The sequence below is a fragment of the Vidua chalybeata genome, chromosome 8 (genome assembly GCF_026979565.1).
Source record: "Vidua chalybeata isolate OUT-0048 chromosome 8, bVidCha1 merged haplotype, whole genome shotgun sequence".
NCBI classification, from domain to species: Eukaryota; Metazoa; Chordata; class Aves; order Passeriformes; family Viduidae; genus Vidua; species Vidua chalybeata.
The window spans coordinates 24,703,210-24,719,213 of record NC_071537.1 but is presented as its reverse complement, the minus strand read 5'-3'; the positions used below and the strand labels follow the sequence as shown (position 1 = coordinate 24,719,213).

The window sequence follows — 16,004 nt, the reverse complement described above, 5'->3', positions numbered from 1 at the left end:
ATTAGCCATTATCTTTTACATCCCTCCATGTTTCCTGTCATCACAAAAGAAGATGAGTTACCCTTTAACTTACTGCAGAATAATCTCTGACTACCAGCAAAGGGGTAGTTAATGCTACTGGCAAGGATGATTTAGGAGACAATTTCAAAGTTCAGCTAACTATAAAACCAGAAGTCATACTAAAACAGCCTCATTCATTCTGCATACCGAGTGTGAGGGAAGCAGGGCTTAATACCACAAGTGCTGGGAGATGTGACAGTGTGATGCAAAACGGCAGCTTCTCACTTTCTCCCTTGACAAATGCATCCAGCTCTGCTGACAGGAATTGGTGTTCATCAGCCGCTGCTAAAATATAATATATTAAGTATGACATCAGTGCCCAGACCACATCTGACAGGCCAAAGTGTACAAAGAGGAAATCCTTACCTTACAGATCCAGCAGAGTAATCCTGACTTCACAACTTTCATATTTAAACACACTAAGTAACCTAACAGCTGCAGACAGGATATATTCTGACAAAGGTTTGATTCTAAACTTATTTTGGAATGTCTTTTTAAGCCCCCTATAATGAAAATGTCCACTGTTTCAGAAAGTTACAAGTCCTTTTCGGTGCTTAAAGAATAGCAGCAAATGCCCCCAAGCTACTGGACAGACAGAAGCTTCTTTACTTTTACTTTTTTCTTCAACTTGTTATTTTTACACATGTGCATATACATATAAATATATAACTGAGTATTTTCCACAAAAAATTAAAATCCCCTCAAAAAAAAAAAAAAAAAGGAAGGAGCAGTTGTGTATTCAAAACTGTTAACAAAAATTTTGTTATGAAAGATTGTCACAAAAGGGGTTCCCAGCATTTTGTATCACTGTGTGTCTCTCAGTCCTCATCCCCTTCTTATGACCAAATACATGTTTATCATCAAGGCTTTAATTGCAAGCAATACTGAAACAGTTGTTTAATAAGGCATCTCAGATCTTTACCATGGCTGACAGTCCATCAAACCTACAGTTCAAAAACCAGTGATCAAAAGGTAACACATTTTCCCATGGGTATTCCACTGCCAGAGGCACAATACAGAAACAATGGCACTGAGACAAAGACCACCACTATAAGTCAACCATGTACTGAAGGAAACCACAGTCTGAAAAGTACCACTCCAGAAAGGGTAAACCCAAATAAACTTGTGTATATTTATCTGTGTACTTGATGGTAAGTAGGCTCTTAATTTCATAATGAGAAACACAGACTCCAGAAAATGCCAAGTGCCTTAAATGCACCTGATTCTCCACCAGCATTTACAAAATAACAGGAACATTATTTAGGGAGATAAAAATCAGCAAAACAGTCCATGTGGCTTATTTAATTTCCAGGGTACTCATTTTATATCACTCTGCAACTTCACACTTCATATATCACCATATCAACATCTTGTTATAAAAAAATACCCATGGATACTTAAAACACGGAGCCCATGCAAAGTTTCTGTGTGATACTCCGTTGGTAGGATTGCTAGGTGATTTTTGACTAGGGCTTGAAGACCTTGTTAAATATTGACCTAACTCTGGCAAAGATCACTATGCCTATCACTGGCCATTTGTTCCCACAACAATCCAAAATCGTTTACCCAGACAGCTCTACAAAAACATCAGCAGTGAGAAAGCTGCCAATGACCACACTTCAATGACTTTAAGATTTCAGATTTAATGTCTCATTGAGATAGATGGAACAATCCCTTACTCCTACAGTTTTTCTTCCAAAGTGATTTGCAAACTCTGAAGTTGTCACCTAATGTGTTTTTCATGACTTGATGTTGGGAAAAGTCACCATGGTAAAAGGAATAGAAACTAAGTCCTACTGTGCTCTCCAGAAGCATGTATGGCATCTTTAAATGAAAAAAAAAAAAAAAAAAAAAAAACACTATTAATAATAGTGACAATTGCATTCTTGTTTTAATTATTTTACAGTCTCCAGGTTATCTGAAATCTAGGTGAGAAATCCATCTTCATTAAGTAATGCTAGAAAAAACTATGACCGCATTAAACATAGAAGCGAACCATTATCTGAAAATCTTGCCCATTCTGCTTTTGACAGTACTTTTGGATTAACAGTTTCCTGGTTTTTCCTAAGCTTCAGTCTGTTTTCCCTCATCCAGTAAAACTGGCATAAGAAACAGAAAAGAAACAAGCATTTTAACACTCACTTTGCTGAAATTTCCCCAGGCAAATAAAACAGGTACAGAAGCTGGAATGTAGCAGCTGAAACGTAGCAGCTGAATTAATTTCATTGTGGTTTTTCATTATTTTAATTTCTTATCTCACTGACAATTTTTTAAAGCTCATTCTTTCTAAATAGGGTTATATTTTGGATCTCTGGTCAATCCTAAATCCATGTGGACATTTAACAAAAAAAAGTACAGGCAGGCCTTTGCACAAAAGACTTCAGGCAATACACTCCCTGATCCAGGGGTGTATCTAAGGGCAGTCATAATTAAAGTTGTTAGATAGAGGTGTCTGGTGTGGAAAGGCAAAAATGAGGTTCTGCAGTTTCTCTGAATCACCTCTGCCATGATAATGCTCCTTCCTATCTTCTTAATGAATGCAGAAAGAGCTGTGGCTTAATGTTTTCATTCTATTGCGAGACAGATTGGACTCACAAGCTATTCAAAAGTTAAATGTGGAAAAAAATCCAAATAAAACATTCATCCCAGACAAAATCACATGCCTAAACAAACACAGATGCTGTGACAGTGTCTGCACTCTCTATCAGGACATTTGGAAAGGTAATCACGCACCCAGTGCAATTTCATTTTCCACACACGCGTAGCTTTCTGTCCAAATGGCAGAAAAAGTGGCCAGGTAACAATTCTGCTTCAAATCAAGACTAGTTAGGATTGAGTTTAGTTCTTGGAAAGGAGGAACAGTCTTTTTCAAATAGATTTCCTCTGCCTTTCTCACATTCAGAGTGGGATAATGTCATGCTGGCATGTATAGGGTAAACAAAAATCTTCTAAGAATGAGAAATAGGATAACATTATAGGATTGCACCACATTCCCCTGGAGTTTTGTAAAACACCTTATCACAAGCTCCTTTCATGAGACCAGTGCTGCCAACCAAGAGTAGTTAAGTAGCTCATGTCCCAAACCCCATTTTAAATTGAGCATATTTAAACACAAACATGTGAAGCTATAATGAATGCAGTGGAAGATGCTAACTGTGAAACAGAAGCAACAGTAGAAAAACATAAGCTGAAGTTTTTCAAAGATCAAAATCTAACAAAGCATTACATTGATAAAAGGGTGACTTAGCAGTTGATGTCAAAGACAGATAAATAGTCCTGGCAATGGCAATTTAGGATTCAGGGTGGAAAATATTGACAGTAAAGTTATATTCCCACTGCTAATTTTTTTGATGGTCTCTCTGCTGTCATTAAATTCTTATTTAACAAGAACTGCCTACCAAATCATAAATCCAGTTTAACTATTGAGAAAATGGATCCTCAAATCCTGTGTCTACTTCAACAAACATCATCACTGCAATGCATTTCATTTTTTATCTGAAGAAAACAGCACTCTTTACTCTTCTCAGTGACAAGGTTAGGCCATATGTATACAGACTTTTCTAAGGCCTTAATTGGAAATGCTCAGTGGTAGTGTGAGGTCCCCAACTCACTGGTGGGATTTGAGAATGTTGAGCATGGAATTAGAAATTGATTTTTGAGAAGACAAAGACAACCACATATCAAATATATCCCTGGGGATATTCTGAAAACCAGAAACTCCAGAAGCTCGTCTTGACATCAAAGGCATCTAACTCCTGTCTATTCAGCTGTTGATGATTAACAATATAAGTATTTTGATATTAACTCTCAAGTTACATTTACTGCAGACTAAGTTATCATGATCTCATAAGGAGCCCTGATTGACCAAACACCAGACATTAGTTTCAGCAGACATACAAAGGCTGCATTTGTCCTGTTTTTAACACCCCGAGCACAAAACCATAAGAAGATGAAGTCAAAAGTTTCCAAAAGAGGTCATCTAACTCATCTAAGGTAGGATTGATTAAATATAACCAACATGAATACACTGCTGTCCCACTTGTTCTTAAGATATTCCCAATTAAAAGAAACCCCACAATGCAGCCAACAATCCTCGTAGCTCTCTGCCATCAAAATATTTCCCTTGCATCACTTGCTATCTCCCAAGTGTTTGTTTCCACCATTACTCAATTTCCACCAGTATATCCACTTTTGTAACACTTCAGCTTAAACTGAAAATTCTAAACTCTGTGCTTTCTCAGTTGTCTTTGTAAATAAATGTTGCCACTCATTTATATTTTTCTTCAAAAACAGCATTTTCTAAATTTCTTTGCATTTCAAGAAGTATGAAGACCAAAATGCACCATTCAAAACTGGACATTGCCAGGCATCATCAGGAAATAAACTATTGTGTCAGGTGTGACTCTATGTACTAATTTTTACATTATCTAAATACCATTACCAAGGTTTACCAGGGAAAGGAGAAAAAAAATCTTTTGTAATAAGGACTCTTCAACAACAGAACATTTTATAATATAAGTAAAAGTCCTTGCCACCATTCTTATTACACTGACAAATATAACTACTGTAATCAATCTAAACTGAGTTTCTGATGACCAATCTAAATATTTAAATAATGTACATTTCCTTTATTGTCTTCTGGAAGTTGTGTTGTGGACAAACATATTCTGAAAGGCCAAAGTAGAGACTTGCACAGATTTATCCCCTTTGCTTTCTAATTGCCAGGTATTAGGATGGCTCTGCCATGATACCAAAATTGCCTGTGCAAAGACAGAGGACAAAATTTTTCCGATAAACTAAAAAATTGACACACAACTACATGATGCCAAGAAAATGAGGATTCAAGAAATTATTGGAAAAATTATAAAAGCACAAATAAAAATAGTCTATGGTGGCAAGATTGAAAATAAAAAAGAGGTGGACGGGCAACATCAAAAAGATAAGTAAAACCTTAGGCTATTACTGCTTATTTTTTTTAGACATTTACTGCCCTAAAACTTTTGGTCCAACTTTCATTTCAAATTTTATTAGACTAGAATCTAAGAAAATAAATAGTTAAAAAAGACCCATTTTCCAACAGGCTCACTTCAATGCCTTGGTAAGAAAAAATAATTTTATAAATGTTTCTGGTTTTCACTGAGCTTTTAAGGGTTATCTCTCACAGTCTCTTAAGATGATCCTGTTTGCTGTTAAATCTACAGGTTTGGGGTTTGTCTCCTTTTCTAAATAAAAAATCTAGAAAAGACATGTTACAAACTCTCTCACTAGCCAGAAAGTCCTCTCAGCAAAGCAATTTAAGACAACTTTTCTAATCTTCACAAAGGCAAAAGTTTACCAAAGCAATAAAATTGTTTAAAATGCCTTCTCATCTAGAGTGTGTCAGCAACGCTGAACTGAAATGTGCAATAAAATTTATATTACAGCCATATTGTTTCCCCTTCATTACTTTAAAACGTGTATGTTCAAACCCAAAATCTAAACACTCTCATTGCTTTTTTTGTTTCATAAAATCAATTGGGATGAGCCATTTTACAGAAATCATTTTCCTCAGTCCTTTTTACTTCATTGGCATCCAAGAGCTCAGCTAGAGAAAGCTCTATCCAGAATTGCTGAAAAGCAGTAACAGACAATCACCATGGTTTTTTAATATTTGTTTCTGTATTTCTCTCCAAACACACTGTGACTATCAAAATACAAATGGGGCACCCAATACATAACTCACAGTTCAAAGGTAGCAGAAGCAAGCCAAGGTAGCACCAGAAATTGTTGCCAAAAATCTACAGCCCAGGTAAACAACAGTCCTACAGAAAGGCTTAAGGACATCTCCCCGGGTCTAACTGAGGAAAGTTAGACTATTAAGGCTACTCATTAAAACTATCCAGTCAAAAGAGTCACTCTTGCTATATACACAGACACACAGAATTTGGTTCATGCTGTCAGTGAAAAGAATCTCAGATGTGTATCTTAGCCTAGCCATACTGACCAAGTGGTCAGGAACACTGTACCTAAACCTCAGGCAAACAAGGGAGGACAAAGACATCCAAACCAGCTCTAAATAAACGAGCCCTGATACTGTAAACCAAGGCAAAACAGAGTTCTGTGCAAACCAACCTCACCTACGTGCCTGAGTAATAACACGTGCAGCAGTTTCCAAACTAGACGAATCTTTGTATTCTCCATGCAGCAAAAGAATTGGAGATGTTATCTTGATTTGTTGTGTTGGTCCCACAACAGGAAATCCTGCACCTCAGAGTCATTTCAATGGTTAGACAGCACACACCACGAAAGGGGAACTAGACATCAAATGGGAGCAAAGAGAAATCCAGCCCGTGAATGTACTGCCAGAGAGTTTTAACTTTGGGAACTGTGCAGTTCTTTACGGGGCTTTGATGCAGCAGTCCCACTCTAAAATGCTTTGCTGATGTGGGATAAAACTAAGCATATGCCTAAGCACTTCAGAGATGTGAGAAGGCTCCACTCAAGTGTTTTACAAAATTATGACTTCTCACTGCAGGGGCCAAAGCAGCACTCTGTTTTGTTAAAAATCAGTATTGGATACTTTCTCCAAAGGTCCTGTCAGAACTTCCCAGTCATCACAGTGCAAATTTTACATGGCAGCCAATGCCCTTTATGCAAATCCACTTTCTTCCACTACTCCCAATTTTAATTTTTGTGGGTTTTTTCCCTCTGGAAAATAAACTTTTCCTATGAAAATAAAAACTTTAGGCCTTTTCTTGATGAGAATTCTTTGGATTCTTTCCTTTCCCCTCACTGTTATTCAGATTTCATGAACAGCACACTTTTGACTTACAGTCTTGCACACCACAATCTGGCAATATAAATGTGTTCATATAATTTTCTAGTATCTGCTTTTATGCTGTGCAAAACACAGCCTGGTTGCTGCCCTAGAGTACATATACATTTCAAACCCTCTGGTCTTCTGAGATGACTGACTGCCATAAACATATGTATTAATCATGCTATACTGGCTATTCTCATCCAAATAGACATAATTAATCTAATTTTTTTTAATCAGCTTTTTAGAGTCATAGATTGTTATGGGCTATATTTCAGTAAACAATAGCTTTTCTTCGATGTTATGTTACATTTTATTTGTGTTAATGCAAATTATTACTCCCCTTCTTCACCAAACAGGTGGAACACTGGCGGTCAGAACCTTCCTCCCAAATGCACAGCAGCAACACACAGAGGTAATTTTAACACAAGAGACAAGTTTTAAGCAACACAGTGGTAGGGGTGGAAAGAGAACTTACGAGAATAAAATCCATTATCAACATCTTCTGAACCACTGATATTTTTTACATCCTTACTTCTCTTTGCACAGAAATACTTTCCAGTGTCTAATAGGGTATGGAAGGGCACCTCATCAACAAAGACAAAAAATTTCCAGAAGCCAATCAGTGAAGAAGTATCACCTCTTAAGGGAGTCAAAGGAAGCTGCTCTGTATTGTCTTTGTTAGGGGCCAAAATGAAAGTATCAGCTCTTTATGCAGGAATGGTAAAGAACTACCCACAGTAGCTTCCACTCCTCCCAAATCCAGAGAAACCATTACTTGTGTCTTTAAGCCACTGGGAGATTTAAGTCTCATCTCCAAGACACCCTCAGAATGGCACTGACAGGACCACAGGATGCCTGCTCTTATTCAGTGGCAAAACTAGGGGCTTTGGAGATACATGAAATTCTGGTCTACTCACGTCAAAATGAGTCTTTCCATTTCACAAGTGAAAAGAACAGATAATGGAATTGTCCATATCAGAAAACTTGGTGCCTCTGAATTAGGAGAAAAAGCTAGATTTAATTTTATTATCTGAGACTGAAATTTGTCTCACTTAGAAAAAAGCCATAATGGACATTAAAAAAAAAAACCAACCAAAACCCAACCACCCATTACAGCAACACAAGCAACTTTGTTATATCAGTTAAATATATTGTTTAATTAGTTTTCTAAATGCATAGACTGAAAAGCCATTAGACAGCCATTAGGAGTAATACATCCATTTTCTTTTTACAATCACCTGATTTACAATCAGACAAATTTCTAAACTAATTCAGTCAAACAACATTTCTGGCACTATTACCCCAGCAAAGTTTCCAATTCCCTTTTTTGACTGCAATCACTGTAATTTTCCCTTAGGCTCTAAAGCGCTGATGATCATCTTCGTTTCAGCAGATTTACAGAGCATCTCTTCGGTTAAAATGTTCCTAGCATGTTTATGGTCTCATTTCAAGATCCAGAAATCTGAAACTATTTAGCCATTTTTATGAAGTAATCTTTTAAGAAAACCAGCTTTGTCTTCTCCTTATGTGAGGAAAAAAGAGACAGCTTTAGACAATTTTTTTAAAAATCGTGAGCTCCCAAAGGATCAAAATCCATCTGGTTATTTACACCTCAGCTGACTTACTATTTTGTTAACAAAAACTTTCTTAATAACTTTATTAATTAGCAACATAACTACATGAAAACTTTTTAAAAGGCTCATAATGACTTTGCCAAAACATTGTGGAACATCCGATGCTGTTTTTCATTGATGCATTATCACTCTAGAGATTCTGTAAGATTTCCCACTGTTTTCCCTGCTTTGCGTAGGCTCCAGTATCACCCAGATTGGAACTGCATTAGTCAATCAACAATGCACATGATATTCTAAGGATAAAGTAACTGATGGTGGTACTTTACAGAAAACTGAGAGAGAGTGTGAGACAACTGAGCAAATGTGTAGCACAGCTGTCAATTGAATATGAACCCTGATCTAACCAAACTAATATGCAAACCTCAAATCTGTCCTTCTCCTGCAGTAAATGCTGTATTTATCCTTGCAATGCTTCAGTTGCTTGCTTTCCAAAATATAAGACCGTTACAAAAAAAAAAATAATCATCTGGAGAATAAACAATTCCAAAGTTTCTTTAGAATATTTTGGTGAATTTTTAAGCTTTGCTTCTGCCAAACCAAACAAAAGTAGAAAGTAAGAGCTAAGAACAGACTGCAGCACGAACGTGCCTCAATCCTGGAAGAAGATGGTCTTAATATCCACCCTGCTCCCATAGGGAACCGCCGCCTGTGTTCAGGTAAGTTTTGCAATGCTCCTGAAACAAATACCCATGCTCAATAAGCACTGTCAGGCAATTTTTAAATTTCAAAACCAAGAGATAATTGCAGTCCATCACCAGCTGGCACCGCTTACAGCTCTGCTGGAGAGCTGAAGGATGCCAATGTCTGAAGAGAGCAAACGCTCTCCCCACCGCAGACAGGCTCTAAATGACCTTTGCACAACAAGGCTCTCCAGAAAACACCGAGATTCTATAGTATGGATTTCTTCCAACCCATGGCATATCTGTGTTTGCTAGGCTGCTTTATGGGAGAGAAAGCAGCCTGGAGGAGTGGAACCAGCCGTGCCAAGCCAAACATGAAAGCACACCAAAAAGTGAACAAATCCTCTCCCTCCTGCCAGGGGCCAAATTGGGGAAAATGGAAGAAATGAAAATTAACAAAATACATGTGTTTTCACCAGCCATGTCTGTCATTTCAGTAAAAAAACCAAAAATGTAAGAGACTATAACATGACATACAGTTGAAAAACTGATGGTGGGCATGCTACTGAATGTGCATCTTGCATTCAGGTGCTGAACCCACACTGTCATACAGACTGACTGCTGATGTTAATGCTATGAGGAATCTCATCTGTTAATCAAAGACTAACAAATGAGCTTTAAGCATTAAAATGCTGGCTTTTTGTTATCATCATATTCATTTCCTTTATACTGTCTCTATGATAGTAACAAAACCCTTGAATGAAGCCAAAGACCAAGAATGCAACTAACTGACTAGCAGAAATAATCAAGCCAATAGCACATATTGCCCTGACTGACACCTTGAGAAGGCAGCACATAACAATGAGAAGGGAACTAAATATAACACAAATATGGATCCAATTAACATGAATTTAAAAAATAACCTACACAGTAAATTACTTTCTGTGAAAGGGAAAACACTGCAGGAGGTGAACTCCACTGCAAAATTTCATTTGTGAAGAAATTAGAAGGTGAAGGACCTGACAATGGGAGTAAAACGAGGGGAGACATGAAGCTTAGAGGGCCACAGAGAGCCCAGGCTCCTTCCGTGGTAGGAGCGCTGGGATGAACCCTGGCGAGTGCTGTGCAAGTGAAGCAGCACTTTCACAGTCCAATGCAGGCAGCAGCAGGTGACCAGAGACAGGACACGTGCCACCTGGGGAAGAGCCAGAAGGTAAGATGTTGAACCTCTGGGCAGAGAAAAACAACAAAGTAGGAAGGAACCAAAGCATCATGATTAATGCTCCTTTTCCTATCAAAAAGAGCAGCAAGGTTTGAAATTCCCACGTAACGCTTTGCTCTTTCCTGATTAAGACAGAAGATCTAATGAAGTGCCTCTCGTGCTCCTCCACAGACTCCCTTTGCCCACAGTCAGGGTTATAATAAAACAGAAGAATTTTTACTTTACAATGTAAAATCCTGATCATACATTATCTGATAGACAGCTGTTAAAAAAAAAAAAAAAAAAAAAAAAAAGGAGGCACACAAATTATGTCTTAGCCAGTTCCTGACTGAAGTCAATGAATGGTCTGTGCTCCACCATTTGAACTGATCAGTACTGGTTTGATCTAAAAGTATGAGTGCACAGGAGATCTTTTATTTGACAGAATCACATAGGTATTCTTTTCCTAGAGAAAGCACTCATTTTCTATCATGAAATACAAATATTATGTGAAATAATCCACACCTGGGGGAGAAGAATGCCAGTATCTGCAGTTGGTTTCTGAAGTTGGTCTGTCCTTGATCTGGATGCATGAGTTGAGCCTGGATTTGCTCTAAATTGTAACCAGTCAAAACATTAGCAGCACTCTTAGCAGCAGGGAAATGCACTGTAAGAATCGATCCCAAACAGTCCATAAACGAGTATCAGAACTAGTACATTCACCAGAAGTTTTATATCACAGTCAATAAAATAGAAAAAAAGTTTGAATAATAAGCATTCAAGAGCACATTGTTGAAGTAGGAACCCTATTATTTCCATTAGGAGATTTCCCTTCTAATTTTAAAAGATTTGCATAGTCCAATGCTTACAAACTGTGTTTTATTCACTGAAAAGAAATTATCTCATCAAAAGTACTCCCCTTAATTACAAGACAGTCCTACCAAGTCTTTCCCACTGGCATTCTTTTCTACATTTAACTGAACAAGGTCCTCCTCTGATACCAATGAGCTTTCAGAATCAAAACTCCAGCACCAAACAACCAGGCAGCATGACAGGCAACTAAACACCCTGAAGTCCTACAACTGACAAGATGCAAAACTTTCGAAAAAGACATGTGCACACTCCAAAATAAAACCCTGCATATTTCTTTTAATTGGTAAAAGAGACAGAAGCCTTAATTTGGGAAGAAACATTCCTTTTATTTTGCTATTTCTAGGCTACTGCACGTTAAGGACAGTGCCTACAGGAGACTCACACGTTGCCCGTGGTGCAGAAACGCCAAGGCTGTGCCTTTCTGCTTCAGAACAAATGGGCCAGTGTGCTTTTTGAAGCCTGCCAATACAAAATAACCAAATCTAATCCTTTCTACTAACAGCACGTTCACCAGATTGACTACGCCAGCTCACTCAGTAAAATGCCTTTGGGTTTGTTGTGAGCACACGTTTTATGGACTACGGCAGTTTGAAGCTTTCCAAAACCTTTATATAAACCAAAGATGCACCAATAACAATTGAGTGCAAGGGTATCCCTGCAGGTTAACTTTGGGTGGCAATCCTCTATGATGAGGTCTTGCTCAGCTGAAAAGACTTCACAACACCTGGCAAGAGCATGTCAGTTACCACTGAAGAATCCCTGGCTTTCCCCCAGGATGGAGCCCACTGAAGTTTCACTGTATTCCCCACGATGGGAACGCATCATCACTCCTAAGACAGCTGTGCTCCTAAACTAGAACTCTATGCATGCAGGGGTTTTGCTAATACCTCCAAGACATAATGCTGTAAACTCAGCTCTTATTGCACATAAGCTAATTAGCGTTGCACACGTAAATGTGAAGCAGTGTTTCTCTATCAACAGACACCCCATAGAACATTGCTAATACACCAGACTTTCTGAAATAACTATGAATACAATGTTCCTAAAGTGTGGGCATAAATGTACACAACTTTCCTTCCCCATAGTTTTAGTAGAAACTAAGGGAAACCAAGTACTAAGCCGCAGTAGTCAAAGCTGAGAGCATAAACAAAACATTTGAAACTTTAAGTATAAGCAAGCAATATACAAAAAAAATCTACTTGGCAGCCTACTCTACTCAAATAAATTAGCTCCTGTAATATTCCTCCAAATATATTTTTGGCAGATCCGAAAGTTAACAATTTATGGCTACATTTAATAAAAAGCCTTTGAAACTATTTCCAACTGCTGAGGTCTGATGTTCAGGAAGGTTTAGCTATCTGTCTTCAGTAGAGAGAACCCCTTTCCCATCTGAGAGTTTCAGAATGAAATTCATGTAAAGTTGTGCAGTTAAAAGTAAAATCAAATGGTGGTCCAACTGAAAGGGAAATGCTGCAGGGGAAAAAAAAAAAAAAAAAAGCCATTTGAGAAAGCAGCTCCGGAGTTCCTAACACCAGCTAGTTTAGGATGTGCAATAATCTGGGGTATCACGGCATGAATTAAAGAAAGCTTATCTGTCCAGCTTAAACAGAAATCACTAAAAATCATCTTCAAGCAAATGCATGTGAATCATTTTGGCTAATGAAAACATACCCCTCAAGCTGAGGAACTTACGTAAATTACATTTCTCCTAATTCTGCCAAAAACATTAAAGAAAATGGATTTGCCAAAGATAAAAGCAAAGTAGGCATGATAGATCATCCATTAGCAATACAAGTACGGCTAATTCTTCCTGACAGTGAAATGTCTTGGGATGCAACCCACTTTATTTTTTTTTACGAGATGTGTGTGTTTAGATGCCGTAACTCCTACACGTTTTATCTACTTATATCCTAAACTTCACTACTAGTGAGATTTTACAAAAATCAGGCCTTAATAACAACGTGTTAAGAAGCGAAAACACATGGGCAACTTAAAAGTATTTTAGCATAGTAAAAAAAAAAATTTAAAAATTAATTAGGAGCTTTATAATATCTGCATGTACTGAAAGTAGTTTAAAGTGGTGCAAATTAATACAGTTAATCTGAATTAATAACAAGAAGGAAAGAGTCACACGCTTATGGGGAATTACAAGGGCAGAATTAATACTGCACTCCACTCACTGTTAGAACAACTAGTGAACTAGTTTGGGCTTTACTTTTTTTCATAAATGCATTTTTGATGTGCAAGGTTGTACTGCATTCTCTAGCATACAACTTTGATTTATTCATGTAAACGTCAGAAATCCATCAGCAAACAAAGCCATATGGAAGAAAAAGAGATATAATGGATTTTCTGTTTGTTTTAGAAACTTGACATCTGTGGATAGCATCATCTAAGTTACAATCCAATCACTATTTATATTCTGGTCATCTTCATTTACCAATCCAAAACGCATTTTATCTAATGATACAAAAAGCTCTGGGAGTGGGATAGCAGAGAAGAAATCATGTTTTAAAAACTTAAAATAAGAATATACTTTAATATTTTCCCTTTCACATCATAAATTCAGAGAAAAGCAAACTCACATCTGTTCTAACTTAGCTTTTAAAAAACGAAGAAAACGCATCAGGATTATTTATATCTCGTCTGTATTTGTGGCAAGATTTTCGGAGCCGGACCGAGCCGCTTGTGCCACCTGAGCTCCGCAAAGTTCCCGGGTGCCGGGCTCGGCGGTACTTACCCCCGCAGAGCAGGAGGAACCCGGCTGTCCGCGCCGCCGAGCGCATCTTCCCCGCGCTGCTGCGGCCCCGCCTCGGCGCTCCGGGCAGCACCGGCCGGGCTGCCGGACGGTCCGCGGGCCCTCAGTCGGGCCGGCCCATGGCCCGGGCCGGCGGCTGCGGGCCGCGATGGGACGCACGGAGCCGGGCAGGGACGGGACAGCCCGCGCCGGGATGCTTCTCCGCCGGTCCTTCCCTCGGTCCGGTGCCGCCCCGCCGCCACCGGTCGGGAAGAAAGCGCCTCGTTCCCTCAGCGGTGCCGGCGCCTCTCGGGCTCTGCGGGGAGAAGCGAAGTCAGGAGCGAAGCCCCCGCTCCGCCGCGCCCGCCGCCGAGCCCCCGGCGCTGCCCGGGCGGCGGCACCGCCCGGCTCCGGCCAGCCCCCGGCCCCTCCTCCGCGGCCGCCGGGCCCCTCTGCCCGGGCCGCCCCGCCCGGCCGGCAGCCCCCGCCCCGCCCCGCCCGCGGAGCGTCCGCCGAGGGGGCGCAGCGGCGGCCCCGCCCCGCGCATCCCCGCGGGCAAGGTGCGGGGCCGGGCGGCGGCACCGCGGCGTCCCGGGGCACCGGCCCGCGTCCCCCCGGCCCCGCGGGCAGCAGCGGGGCGCGGGCGGGAGGAGCGGGAGGCGGCGGCTCGGGGGGAGGAAGACAGGCGAGCCGCGCAAACACACCAGGTGCGAGACAAAGCGGGGACAGGCGCTGCGGCACCAGGATGTACCCGAGTGGCCGTCTTCCCCGTCAGCCGAAACACATTAAACGTGTTGAATAATTAATCCTTAGGAGAGGAGACAATTTTTGCTTGATGGTAGGAGGATGCTGTAGAAGATGTGCGCTACCTGGCAGGCAACCAAAGTAACCCGGAACGCACGCGTCCCGCTGAGCGGCGAAACGCCACTTTTAAACCGCAAGCGGGAGGGGGTGGGGGGTGGGAAACCTAACCGAGCCAAAGCTGAAATGCGCTTTAACAGGTCGGGCTCGCCGAGAAAAGCACTCCGAAAAAGCCGCCGCTCAGAAACACCGCCCAGAGCCCCCGCTGCGCCACTGCCGGCGCTGCCTCCGCCCGGCGGCCCCGCCGCAGCGCCCGGCCCCTGCCCCGCAGCCGCCCCGGACCCGCGGGAAGCCCCGGGATGGGGCGGGCGCAGCCCCCCGCCACCCGCGGGCACCGCGCCCGCGCAGGCTCTGGAGGGGCCGCAGCGACTGCCAGCTGATACAAACCCTGCCCCTCTCCCAGCACCTCTCCTGTCAGGGCATCTTCAACCTGCCGAGGAGATATTTATTTCCTGCTCATCTCCCGAAAGCTTGATGCTGCTTCCACACAGCCGCGCTGCTCCAGAGATCTGGTCGTCAGGATTCACAGATCAGTAGCTACAGCGTTCGGCTTCCCCAGCCTTCACGCTCTGAAACGCCCAAGCAAGGTCAAGTAGACACACAGAGTAGACTGATACTCCGTGCCGTTGCACCTAGCAAGAATTGCTGTAGATTATTTAAATAGAAGTCAAATAGGAAATTCTCTCTCTAGGTTAGTAAGGACTCTGCTTACAATGCCTAGCACTTTAAGAGGCAAAGTATGAGAAATTATCCTATAGGAATAGTAAAAGAACTAACCTATTTTGACTTTTCTGCTAGATCTTCATCAAGTTAAATCTTCTTCCATGGTCTTCATAAGGCTTGGAAAACAATAAGCCAAGTCGAAGCAACTAGAAGGGTAATAATGAATCTGAGAGGAACAATAATGACCACCATTAATTAAATGCTTATGAAGCTGCCTGTCACATAGTATAAATTAAACTTTTGAGTACTTATTCACACGTCAAGTGTTTGTGGGGTTTTTGCAAGTGCCTGAAAGAGGAAACTGAGAAGGTTACTTGGGAAGTCTCTGTGAACCAAAGGAAAGTCTATAGCAAAGAAAGCAACACATAAAACATTAACATTAAATCAATGCTTTGTGGAGAAATGTCTTACATTAAGCTAAGCTTTATCTTAAATCATATTTAAAAGCTCGTGCAGTATACAAATCAATATTGATGCCATCTAAAATACACCACTA

The 16,004-nt window shown here is 40.7% G+C and overlaps 1 protein-coding gene across 2 annotated transcripts in view; it reads right to left on the bottom strand.

The window, feature by feature from the left end:
* The window catches only part of RET (ret proto-oncogene), a 76,671-nt gene extending 62,667 nt beyond the window's left edge, over positions 1 to 14,004 (bottom strand). For both annotated transcript variants that reach the window (XM_053949311.1, XM_053949310.1), the window contains exon 1: positions 13,928 to 14,004. In XM_053949311.1, coding sequence (XP_053805286.1) covers positions 13,928 to 13,973 — 46 coding nt within the window. In that variant the 5' untranslated portion in view covers positions 13,974 to 14,004. The remainder of the gene's footprint in view (positions 1 to 13,927) is intronic.
* Between the last annotated feature and the right edge of the window lie 2,000 nt (positions 14,005 to 16,004).